The sequence below is a fragment of the Heterodontus francisci genome, chromosome 25 (assembly GCF_036365525.1).
Source record: "Heterodontus francisci isolate sHetFra1 chromosome 25, sHetFra1.hap1, whole genome shotgun sequence".
NCBI lineage: Eukaryota > Metazoa > Chordata > Chondrichthyes > Heterodontiformes > Heterodontidae > Heterodontus > Heterodontus francisci.
This window is the reverse complement of record NC_090395.1, coordinates 16945659-16959073: the sequence shown is the minus strand read 5'-3', so window position 1 is coordinate 16959073 and position 13415 is coordinate 16945659. Positions and strand designations below refer to the sequence as shown.

Below are 13415 nucleotides of genomic sequence, written 5' to 3'. Positions count from 1 at the left end.
CCCAGGGTGGTCCTATCATTGACACCGCAGGATAGTCCTATCATTGATACCCCAGGGTGGTCCTATCATTGACACCCCAGGGTGGTCCTATCATTGATACCCCAAGGTCGTCCTGTCATTGACACCCCAGGGTGGTCCTATCATTGATACCCCGGGGTGGTCCTTTCATTGACACCCCAGGGTGGTCCTATCATTGATACCCCGGGGTGGTCCTATCGATACCCCTAGGTGGTCCTGTCATTGACACCCCAGGGTGGTCCTCTCATTGATACCCCAAGGTGATCCTATCATTGACACCCCAGGGTGGTCCCATCATTGATACCCCAGGATGGTCCCATCATTGATACCCCAGGGTGGTCCTATCATTGACACCGCAGGGTGGTCCCATCATTGACACCCCAGGGTGGTCCTATCATTGATACCCCAGGGTGGTCCTATCATTGCAACCCCAAGGTGGTCCTATCATTGATACCCAGGGTGCTCCTATCATTGATACCCAGGATGGTCCTATCATTGATACCCCAGGGTGGTCCTATCATTGATACCCAGGATGATCCTATCATTGATACCCTAGGGTGGTCCTATCATTGATACCCCAAGGTGGTCCTATCATTGATACCCAGGATGATCCTATCATTGATACCCCAGGGTGGTCCTATCATTGATACCCAGGATGATCCTATCATTGATACCCCAGTGTGGTCCTATCATTGATACCCAGGATGATCGTATCATTGATACCCCAGGATGGTCCTATCATTGATACCCCAGTGTGGTCCTATCATTGATACCCAGGATGATCCTATCATTGATACCCCAGGGTGGTCGTATCATTGATACCCCAGGGTGGTCGTATCATTGATACCCCAGTGTGGTCCTATCATTGATACCCAGGATGATCCTATCATTGATACCCCAGGGTGGTCGTATCATTGATACCCCAGTGTGGTCCTATCATTGATACCCAGGGTGGTCCTATCATTGATACCCCAAGGTGGTCCTATCATTGATACCCAGGATGGTCCTATCATTGATACCCCAAGGTGGTCCTATCATTGATACCCCAGGATGGTCCTATCATTGATACCCCAAGGTGGTCCTATCATTGATACCCCAGGGTGGTCCTATCATTGATACCCCGGGGTGGTCCTATCGATACCCCTAGGTGGTCCTGTCATTGACACCCCAGGGTGGTCCTCTCATTGATACCCCAAGGTGATCCTATCATTGACACCCCAGGGTGGTCCCATCATTGATACCCCAGGATGGTCCCATCATTGATACCCCAGGGTGGTCCTATCATTGACACCGCAGGGTGGTCCCATCATTGACACCCCAGGGTGGTCCTATCATTGATACCCCAGGGTGGTCCTATCATTGCAACCCCAAGGTGGTCCTATCATTGATACCCAGGGTGCTCCTATCATTGATACCCAGGATGGTCCTATCATTGATACCCCAGGGTGGTCCTATCATTGATACCCAGGATGATCCTATCATTGATACCCTAGGGTGGTCCTATCATTGATACCCCAAGGTGGTCCTATCATTGATACCCAGGATGATCCTATCATTGATACCCCAGGGTGGTCCTATCATTGATACCCAGGATGATCCTATCATTGATACCCCAGTGTGGTCCTATCATTGATACCCAGGATGATCGTATCATTGATACCCCAGGATGGTCCTATCATTGATACCCCAGTGTGGTCCTATCATTGATACCCAGGATGATCCTATCATTGATACCCCAGGGTGGTCGTATCATTGATACCCCAGGGTGGTCGTATCATTGATACCCCAGTGTGGTCCTATCATTGATACCCAGGATGATCCTATCATTGATACCCCAGGGTGGTCGTATCATTGATACCCCAGTGTGGTCCTATCATTGATACCCAGGGTGGTCCTATCATTGATACCCCAAGGTGGTCCTATCATTGATACCCAGGATGGTCCTATCATTGATACCCCAAGGTGGTCCTATCATTGATACCCCAGGATGGTCCTATCATTGATACCCCAAGGTGGTCCTATCATTGATACCCCAGGATGGTCCTTTCATTGATACCCCAGGGTGGTCCTATCATTGATATCCAGGATGGTCCTATCATTGATACCCTAGGGTGGTCCTATCATTGATACCCAGGGTGGTCCTATCATTGACACCCCAGGGTGGTCCTATCATTGATACCCCAAGGTGGTCCTATCATTGATACCCAGGATGATCCTATCATTGATACCCCAGGGTGGTCGTATCATTGATACCCCAGTGTGGTCCTATCATTGATACCCAGGGTGGTCCTATCATTGATACCCCAAGGTGGTCCTATCATTGATACCCAGGATGGTCCTATCATTGATACCCCAAGGTGGTCCTATCATTGATACCCCAGGATGGTCCTATCATTGATACCCCAAGGTGGTCCTATCATTGATACCCCAGGGTGGTCCTATCATTGATACCCCGGGGTGGTCCTATCGATACCCCTAGGTGGTCCTGTCATTGACACCCCAGGGTGGTCCTCTCATTGATACCCCAAGGTGATCCTATCATTGACACCCCAGGGTGGTCCCATCATTGATACCCCAGGATGGTCCCATCATTGATACCCCAGGGTGGTCCTATCATTGACACCGCAGGGTGGTCCCATCATTGACACCCCAGGGTGGTCCTATCATTGATACCCCAGGGTGGTCCTATCATTGCAACCCCAAGGTGGTCCTATCATTGATACCCAGGGTGCTCCTATCATTGATACCCAGGATGGTCCTATCATTGATACCCCAGGGTGGTCCTATCATTGATACCCAGGATGATCCTATCATTGATACCCTAGGGTGGTCCTATCATTGATACCCCAAGGTGGTCCTATCATTGATACCCAGGATGATCCTATCATTGATACCCCAGGGTGGTCCTATCATTGATACCCAGGATGATCCTATCATTGATACCCCAGTGTGGTCCTATCATTGATACCCAGGATGATCGTATCATTGATACCCCAGGATGGTCCTATCATTGATACCCCAGTGTGGTCCTATCATTGATACCCAGGATGATCCTATCATTGATACCCCAGGGTGGTCGTATCATTGATACCCCAGGGTGGTCGTATCATTGATACCCCAGTGTGGTCCTATCATTGATACCCAGGATGATCCTATCATTGATACCCCAGGGTGGTCGTATCATTGATACCCCAGTGTGGTCCTATCATTGATACCCAGGGTGGTCCTATCATTGATACCCCAAGGTGGTCCTATCATTGATACCCAGGATGGTCCTATCATTGATACCCCAAGGTGGTCCTATCATTGATACCCCAGGATGGTCCTATCATTGATACCCCAAGGTGGTCCTATCATTGATACCCCAGGATGGTCCTTTCATTGATACCCCAGGGTGGTCCTATCATTGATATCCAGGATGGTCCTATCATTGATACCCTAGGGTGGTCCTATCATTGATACCCAGGGTGGTCCTATCATTGACACCCCAGGGTGGTCCTATCATTGATACCCCAAGGTGGTCCTATCATTGACACCCCAGGGTGGTCCTATCATTGATATCCCAAGGTGGTCCTATCATTGACACCCCAGGGTGGTCCTGTCATTGATACCCCAAGGTGGTCCGATCATTGACTCCCATGGGTGGTCCTATCATTGACACCCCAGGGTGGTCTTATCATTGATACCCCAAGGTGGTCCTATCATTGACACCCCAGGGTGGTCCTATCATTGATACCCCAAGATGGTCCTTTCATTGACACCCCAGGGTGGCCCTATCATTGATACCCCAAGGTGGTCCTATCATTGATACCCCAAGGTGGTCCTATCATTGCCCCCCCCGGGTGGTCCTATCATTGATACCCTAGTGTGGTCCTATCATTGACACCCCAGGGTGGTCCTATCATTGACACCCCAGGGTGCTCCTATTATTGATACCCCAGCGTGGTCCTATCATTGACACCCCAGGATGGTCCTATCATTGATACCCCAGGGTGGTCCTATCATTGACACCGCAGGATAGTCCTATCATTGATACCCCAGGGTGGTCCTATCATTGACACCCCAGGGTGGTCCTATCATTGATACCCAGGATGATCCTATCATTGATACCCTAGGGTGGTCCTATCATTGATACCCCAAGGTGGTCCTATCATTGATACCCAGGATGATCCTATCATTGATACCCCAGGGTGGTCCTATCATTGATACCCAGGATGATCCTATCATTGATACCCCAGTGTGGTCCTATCATTGATACCCAGGATGATCCTATCATTGATACCCCAGGATGGTCCTATCATTGATACCCCAGTGTGGTCCTATCATTGATACCCAGGATGACCCTATCATTGATACCCCAGTGTGGTCCTATCATTGATACCCAGGGTGGTCCTATCATTGATACCCCAAGGTGGTCCTATCATTGATACCCAGGATGGTCCTATCATTGATACCCCAGGGTGGTCCTATCATTGATACCCCAGGATGGTCCTATCATTGATACCCCAGGGTGGTCCTATCATTGATATCCAGGATGGTCCTATCATTGATACCCCAGGGTGGTCCTATCATTGATACCCCAGGGAGTTCCTATCATTGATACCCCAAGGTGGTCCTATCATTGACACCCTAGGGTGGTCCTATCATTGATACCCAGGGTGGTCCTATCATTGACACCCCAGGGTGGTCCTATCATTGATACCCCAGGGAGTTCCTATCATTGATACCCCAAGGTGGTCCTATCATTGACACCCTAGGGTGGTCCTATCATTGATACCCAGGGTGGTCCTATCATTGACACCCCAGGGTGGTCCTATCATTGATACCCCAAGGTGGTCCTATCATTGACACCCCAGGGTGGTCCTATCATTGATATCCCAAGGTGGTCCTATCATTGACACCCCAGGGTGGTCCTATCATTGATACCCCAGGATGGTCCTATCAGAAATGGAGACGTGTCGGGTTGGAAGGGGGATTTTCAGAAGTACGGATGTCCCACAGGTCCCAGTGAATTTAGCATGAGGACCTGTTTTAAACTGTTTCAACAGGTTTCCTACCAGGTAGACAGACAGACATGTAGACAGTCAGACAGACAGTCTGGGCATCTGTTGGTCTGGAAAGCAGCCAGGGAGTGGAAAGCAAGTAAAGTGGACATTGTGGGGATGAGGCACGCAAAGTAGGAGGGAGTTGGACAGTGCGCAGGGTGGGTCGGACATTGCAATGTCCCAATGTCCCACAAGCAGTGCAATAAAGATCTGATGGATCCCACTATCTCGCCTCCTTTTCCCTCCAGAAATCCCAGTCTCCAAGAGTTAACATAGAGGCACCCAGCCGCTTTAAAAGATATTAGTGACCCATCCCCCTCCTGAAAGCAGTTTAGTCAGCCGCCATTGACCTGCCTCTACTAAAACCAGAAGTGGGCAAGTTGGGAACAGGTTTCCTGATTTTCCACTACCCCTTCGACTCTATTGCTCCTTTGACTGACAGTCGATCAGACTTGCATTACTGGACCTCAGGAGGCCGCCTGTTTGTTTGACAGTGGGTGAGGCCTTACTTGTTTTGGGAATGTAGGCCGTGTCCTTGCACTGCACTGCTGTCTCGCTGAGTCCACACAGGTTCTCGGAGAAGACGCGGAAGCTGTAGTGATTGCCCATCACCAAGTCGGACACAGTGTAGCAGCAGGCATGGAGCTTCTCCAGCACGGTAAACCATTCCTAACAAAAAGGAATGAGAATGAGGGAACACGAATATCAGAGACTCTATTAATACACGGCATATGTCCCTGTGCCTCCTGAGAATTCTGTGTCTGACACACTCCGCGACGGGTGAAAACGTGCTGATAATGGTTCAGCTAAGTGAATAGACTGGAGCAACGGGGATTGTTCTCCTTTGAGCAGAGGTTACTGGGAAATTTGATAAAACATGTTCAAAACCATGAGGAGTTTTCATACAGCGAACAAAGAGAAACTGTTCCCATTGGCAAGAGAGCCACTAACCAGAGGACACAGATTTAAGGCGATTTACGGAAGACTTCCTGAGCGTTCTGTTCACTGTTCTCACTATCGCAGCATAAGCTTATCTGACCTTACAACAGGTGTTTTCCCCAAAGCACAAAGCTACTTTCAGTTTCCCTTCCAAGTACCATATCATCTCCAATACTCAAGCCCACACATACAATCATGACATTCCTCCCTTATCAGACTGTTACGACCAGGTGAGAAAGGTGTCTCGGGGTCTGTTACTGTCTTCACCTGGTCTTATTGTAACAAGGTTTTATTTTTAAACACACTGTGTTTTGAGCTCCCCTTTGTGAACCCTTATTCACAGTTTTCCAATTATAAGGCAAAGAAATGAGCATAAACAGGCTTTCTTCGGTTTAAAGGAGAAAAGTGAAATTTATTAAACTTTAAACTCTAATATGGTTCACATCTATGGATATACGACACACCCACGCTAGCATGTACACACGATACACTCATGCAAATTGGGACAGAAAAGAGCAGAAGAGAGGTTTGAGGCAGTCTCTAAAGGGGGTTTTTTGTTATTGTTTCTGTGTTTCCAGCTCGCCGTAGAGTCCTTGATTGTAGACAGCTATTACTTTTCGTTGGGGCCCAGTATTCTTCTTAAACCTTGTTCACTGTTGGAGACTTTTCTCTGTTGGGGTTCATGTGTCTTCAATGGTTTCCAAAGCTGGTGAGAGCAGACAGGAGAGAGATGTTCTCAGTCCCGGAGAAAAACAGCATTCTCATTTCTTTCCCTGTTGGAAGTTCAAGTTCAAAAAAACTCCAACAGTCAGTCATGTGACTGAAACTGGTCTGACCACTTCTTCTGTGTATTGGGGAAGCAAAGACTGGGTCACCTTGTTCCAACACTGTCTGCTACTATGCAAATGTCTTTCCAGTCAGGGGCTTGCAATTTTAAATTTTAATGTTCATGTGGTGAAATAATGTGTGCCTCAGTCTTGGCAGGTGGGGGGCTTGCCTGACAACTCCATACCCAGGGGAATGAAATGCAATTTGAAGAAAAACGGTACATTTCATTACAGGATTTGAGAGAAATATAAGATGCAGAAAGAAAAACCATGCATTTCTTTCATTCATTTCCATTCATTCACCAATCTTAAAGCCTATTAGAATGGTCTTTTCTGGGTGCCAGAGCTGCTTTAAGTTCACCTTTTCTTTCTCAGGAGAGTAGTAATGGGTCTATCCTGAAATCTCTGAATCTTGCAAAGACTTTTGACTTCAGGGGATGGGTGGTTCCCTTTTCCTCTGACTGTGAGGGAGGATTCTTTGTCACTCTCCCCTTTGTTCTCTGGTAGACTCCTACCTGCAGGTATTTGTGCAGACTTAACTGCATTCTCCTGTGATACTTTGACTAAGTGAGGCATCACCCCCTAGAGGTCTCTCTTTGTCTCTGCAGTTTCCAGTAAATGCTGTTAGCAACTCTGGTGGGGTGCTTCTAGAGTATTCATTTACATAGGAGGATGTGGGGTCTAAGTTTTCACATTTTTCGGGGTTGGTTGACCAGACAGTAGGGGTTTTCATCCGGGATTCTTCCTGGACTTCCTTTAACCTGCTCTCTTGGTCACTTTCTCCCCTTCTCTTTCTAAACTTTTGCCAGCCTTGTGCCTGCCTGTCCCCTTTTGTTCTTGGCGGGTGTCCCTTACAGTTCACCAGCCCTCTGCTGGAGGGTCCTCCTAACACTGGTACAGGACTTAGGGGTGCAGGTTTCACTGTAGGTTGGGATTTCCCCTCAACCTGGCACTTGTGGCAACTCCTGCAGTACTGCACCACATCTTTGTGGAGTTTTGGTCAGTCAAACTGCTGTCTTATGCGGGGTTTGTTCTTTCGTATACCGGTATGTAGAGCCACTGTAGTCCTGTGGGCCCTTCTTAATATTTCTCTCCGGTACCTCTGCGGCACCACTAACTGGTGAACTACTGCCCACTCCTTGCTCTCAGGTCTGTGAGGAGAACTCCATTTCCTCATCAGTCCCTCATTCTTTAAATAGTAGCAATCAGGGACTCCCTCTGTTTCACTTTCAGACTGGGCAGCCTGTGTTAACTCTCTCAATACTGGGTCAGCTCGCTGAGCCTCAGCTTGGGAAAATCCATTTAATTCATTCCCTGGGTCTCCTAACTTTCCAACGAAAGTCTCGGCCAGACAGACCTCGTCATCTGCCTGCGGTACCAATGCAGTCTCCTCTGGGGGAGCTGGTTTGATCATGGCCTGATCCAGTACACATTCAGGGAAACTGCAGGGGACTGTCTCCTGCCACTGCCCTGTCTCTCTGACCTCCTGCGGTCTTTCTTTCACTACTAGGGTGGGGGGGGGGGGGGGGGCTACCACCTTCACCCCCGCCAGATCATTACCTAGGAGCAGGTCAACCCTGTCCACAGGCAAACTAAGGACAATTTCTATGGTCACTGGTCTCGAAACTAGGTCGCACTCCAGGTGCACCCAATGTATAGGTACAGACATACACTGCCCTCCAATACCATTCGCCACCATTCTGGTGTTCATTGCACTCTCTCGGGGAAAGGTCAGGCCTTTTCCTAGTAAAAGGGATCTAGTGGCCCCTGTGTCTCTGAGAATCACTGTGGGCTTGCTGGCCCTACTCGAGGGGTATGGGGTTACTTTCCCTTCAGACATAAAACCCTGATAACCTTCAGGAATCCTATTAAATTTTCCTGCACTGGTCATAGTAAGTTTCCTGGGTTGCACTCTTACTGCAGTTAAAGCCACAGCTTGTTCTGCTGTGCTTTGCATCAGGGTCCCCGACATCACTGAGTGGTTGTGCCCTGATTAACCCTACCGCTTTTCCCTTTAGTTTTCAGCGGTCAGCTTTTAAATGCCCTGCTTTATGACAATGGAAACACACAGGTCTCCGGGTCTCACTCTTGCTCACAGCACCTTGCTTTTTGGCTGGAGGAGGGCCCCCTGTGTCTCCTGCTTTCCTTTCTCTCCCAGGACTGCCTGGGCTCCGATCAGTCTTCCCACCCTTTGTCCCTTTTGGATTTGTGGGGGTGATTAGGAAAGGTTGTCCCCTGGGAAATTGACTTATAAATTAAAGCAAAATCATTGGCCAGAACGGCCGCTTGCCGGGTTCTCTGAACCCACTGCTCCTCTACATGGGTCTTTATTGAGAATGAGAGTCTCGTAGCTGAGCTGATTTTAAGAGCCCTCAGCCACTGGTCAAAAGACAGTTGCTTACTTCTTTCAAACTCCGGATAAGTTTGATTGGCTTGCTTTTTGAGGGTTCTAAACTTTTGGCGATTGGCTTCGGGTAGTAATTCATATGCCCTGAGGATAGCATTTTTGGTCAGTTCATAATTTGATGAACTCTCCTCTGGCAACAAGGAATGAACCTCATGGGCTTTTCTGCTTAGTTTGCTTTGCAATAAGAGAGACCAGGTCTCAGCTGGCCATTTTAGCTGCCTTGCCAGTTTCTCAAAAGACATGAAAAATGCTTTCACATCTTCCTCATTGAATTTTGGAATTAATTGAGCAAGTTTCAACAATCTTGTACCCAGTGCTGAATTCTGCTCCTCCATATTGGCCATGCTTTCACTAGGGTCGCCCCCCACCTCCCCCCAGTTAACTCAAGCTGCCGTAACTCTCTTTCTTTGCATTCTTTCTGGAATATTCTTTCTCTCTCTCTCCTCTCTCTCTCTTTCCTTCTTCTGTCTTTCTTTCTCTTCCTGTTCCTTCAGGAAGGCTCTCTCTTTCTCCCTCTCCTGCCTCTCTCTCTCTTTTTCATTTTCTGCTAATTCAAGTTTCCTCTGTTCCAATTGTATCTTTGCTAACAGTTCCCTGTCAGAGTCTACTTCTAACACTGCTTCTGCATCTTCAGATTCACTAGCCTTAGGAGTTCAGACTTCCTAGCCTTGCCACTTATAGTGATCCCACACTGCTCAGCCATTTTCCTCAACTCCTCCATAGACAGTGCTTTTAACTTATCCCAAGTTACTTCACCCTGGCTTGGAGAGCTACTCTCTTCAGTTACAGACATGTTCGTATTCAATCACACACAACTACCAGAAAACCTAAATTGAAATTTTACTCTTTTTGATTGAGAACAATTTGGCTTCCAACTTCCAATTACACTCGTTTGTCTGTGGGTAAAATTCCAGACGCTAGCACCCAAATTTCTGTTATGACCAGGTGAGAAAGGTGTCTCGGGGTCTGTTACTGTCTTCACCTGGTCTTATTGTAACAAGGTTTTATTTTTAAACACACTGTGTTTTGAGCTCCCCCTTGGTGAATCCTTATTCACAGTTTTCCAATTATAAGGCAAAGAAATGAGCATAAACAGGCTTTCTTCAGTTTAAAGGAGAAAAGTGAAATTTATTAAACTTTTAACTTAAACTCTAATATGGTTCACATCTATAGATATATGACGCACCCACGCTAGCATGTACATGCAATACACACATGCAATTTGGGACAGAAAAGGGAAGGTAAATAAAATGGAGAGGTTTGAGGCAGTCTCTAAAGGGGGTTTCTTGTTATTGTTTCTGTGTTTCCAGCTCGCCGTAGAGTCCTTGATTGTAGACAGCTATTACTTTTCGTTGGGGCCCAGTATTCTTCTTAAACCTTGTTCACTGTTGGAGACTTTTCTCTGTTGGGGTTCATGTGTCTTCAATGGTTTCCAAAGCTGGTGAGAGCAGACAGGAGAGAGATGTTCTCAGTCCCGGAGAAAAACAGCATTCTCATTTCTTTCCCTGTTGGAAGTTCAAGTTCAAAAAAACTCCAACAGTCAGTCATGTGACTGAAACTGGTCTGACCACTTCTTCTGTGTATTGGGGAAGCAAAGACTGGGTCGCCTTGTTCCAACACTGTCTGTTACTATGCAAATGTCTTTCCAGTCAGGGGCTTTCAATTTTAAATTTTAATGTTCATGTGGTGAAATAATGTGTGCCTCAGTCTTGGCAGGTGGGGGGTTTGCCTGACAAGACCAAAACATGCCCATGATTTTTGAACATAAACACAACACATAATCCTATCGCGCTGCGGTCTGCCTGCTGTCTCAGGAACTCTGGACACCACATCAGGATTAGGAAATGTTGTCAGCCCCTCTGGAACCAATGTTTCTCCCTCTGGATAGCAAGCTGTCTTCCTGCCATCAACAGCACTGGCTTGAATTTCTGAATTGCTGGATGTCAGCTTTGCCTCAGCTCCTACATCTGGTTTATCTGCCGTGTCTTTGTCACCATGATACTTTTTAACACATGAAGAATTTCTGTCATACTGTACTCCTTCTGGCAACTGCACAGTCACACTGTTTCCCTTTTTGGCAATTACTGTGTACGGTTTGGGATAATTTGGTGTATCCATCTTACTCGGACTCTCCCGTCTCAGCAATACTTCATCAGCTGGCATCACATCAGACTGTCTAGCTCTCCTCCTGTGGTCTGCATAAAACCTTGCAGCCCCCTTTTTTTCAGCATCATGATCTCGAATTTTCTGATCAACTCTAATGTCCCTCAGCTCAGGTATCGTAGTATGTATTTTGCATCCAAATAATAACTCAGCTGGGCTCTTTCCCATCGTACTGTGTGTAGTTGCTCTATACATGGCCACAAATGACAACAACACCTCCTTCCAGTCTTTACCCTCAGCCTGAGCAATCCTCAACCGTTTGTCTAAGGATTGGTTTTGTCTTTCCACTTCCCCATTTGCCTGTGGCCATTTAGGGGTTACTCTGTGATGGTGAATAACTGTGACTTGCATGTAATCTGCAAAGTTCTGTGAAATAAACTGTGGTCCATTGTCTGAATACAATGTGACTGGTAGACCATGGCTTGCAAATATTTCAGTCAATGCAAACACTGTTTTCTCTACCACATACTCATAACACCTGTCATAGCCGCTAAGCGCACTGCACTGTTGAACTACAAGAAAGCCCCCAGCGAGTTAACATCGGTAGCACTTAAAGCAGCCAGAAGCACTGCACAAAGAACAGCCAGGCGCTGCGCAAACGACGACTGGCAACACCTATGCAGTCATATTCAGCTGGCCTCCGACAGCCTCTTGGGCCAACCATCAAGAAGATCGCCCCCCTCAAATCTAAATCAGGGGACATAATCACTGACCAACGCAAACAAACGGACCGCTGGGTTGAGCACTACCTAGAACTGTACTCCAGGGAGAATGTTGTCACTGAGACTGCCCTCAATGCAGCCCAGCCTCTACCAGTCATAGATGAGCTGGACAGACAGCCAACAAAATTGGAACTCAGTGATGCCATTGATTCTGTAGCCAGCGGAAAAGCCCCTGGGAAGGACAGCATTACCCCTGAAATAATCAAGAGTGCCAAGCCTGCTATACTCTCAGCACTACATGAACTGCTATGCCTGTGCTGGGATGAGGGAGCAGTACCTCAGGACATGCGCGATGCCAATATCATCACCCTCTATAAAAACAAAGGTGACCGCGGTGACTGCAACAACTACCGTGGAATCTCTCTGCTCAGCATAGTGGGGAAAGTCTTTGCTCGAGTCGCTCTAAACAGGCTCCAGAAGCTGGACGCGTGCATCTACCCTGAGGCACAGTGTGGCTTTCGTGCAGAGAGATCGACCGTTGACATGCTGTTCTCCCTTCGCCAGATACAGGAGAAATGCCGCGAACAACAGATGCCCCTCTACATTGCTTTCATTGATCTCACCAAAGCCTTTGACCTCGTCAGCAGACGTGGTCTCTTCAGACTACTAGAAAAGATTGGATGTCCACCAAAGCTACTAAGTATCATCACCTCATTCCATGACAATATGAAAGGCACAATTCAACATGGTGGCTCCTCATCAGACCCCTTTCCTATCCTGAGTGGCGTGAAACAGGGCTGTGTTCTTGCACCTACACTTTTTGGGATTTTCTTCTCCCTGCTGCTTTCACATGCGTTCAAGTCTTCTGAAGAAGGAATTTTCCTCCACACAAGATCAGGGGGCAGGTTGTTCAACCTTGCCCGTCTAAGAGCGAAGTCCAAAGTACGGAAAGTCCTCATCAGGGAACTCCTCTTTGCTGACGATGCTGCTTTAACATCTCACACTGAAGAGTGCCTGCAGAGTCTCGTCGACAGGTTTGCGGCTGCCTGCAATGAATTTGGCTTAACCATCAGCCTCCAGAAAACGAACATCATGGGGCAGGAAGTCAGAAATGCTCCATCCATCAATATTGGCGACCACGCTCAGGAAGTGGTTCAAGAGTTCACCTCCCTAGGCTCAACTATCACCAGTAACCTGTCTCTGGATGCAGAAATCAACAAGCGCATGGGAAAGGCTTCCACTGCTATGTCCAGACTGGCCAAGACAGTGTGGGAAAATGGCGCACTGACACGAAACACAAAAGTCTGAGTGTATCAAGCCTGTGTCCTCAGTACCTTGCTCTATGGCAGCGAGG

At 47.7% G+C, this 13415-nt stretch overlaps 1 protein-coding gene across 1 annotated transcript in view; it reads right to left on the bottom strand.

The window, feature by feature from the left end:
• Nucleotides 1-13415, bottom strand: part of mybpha (myosin binding protein Ha) — a 278659-nt gene that overhangs the window by 193140 nt on the left and 72104 nt on the right. The window contains exon 7 of the mRNA XM_068057618.1: nucleotides 5573-5732. Coding sequence (XP_067913719.1) covers nucleotides 5573-5732 — 160 coding nt within the window. The remainder of the gene's footprint in view (nucleotides 1-5572; nucleotides 5733-13415) is intronic.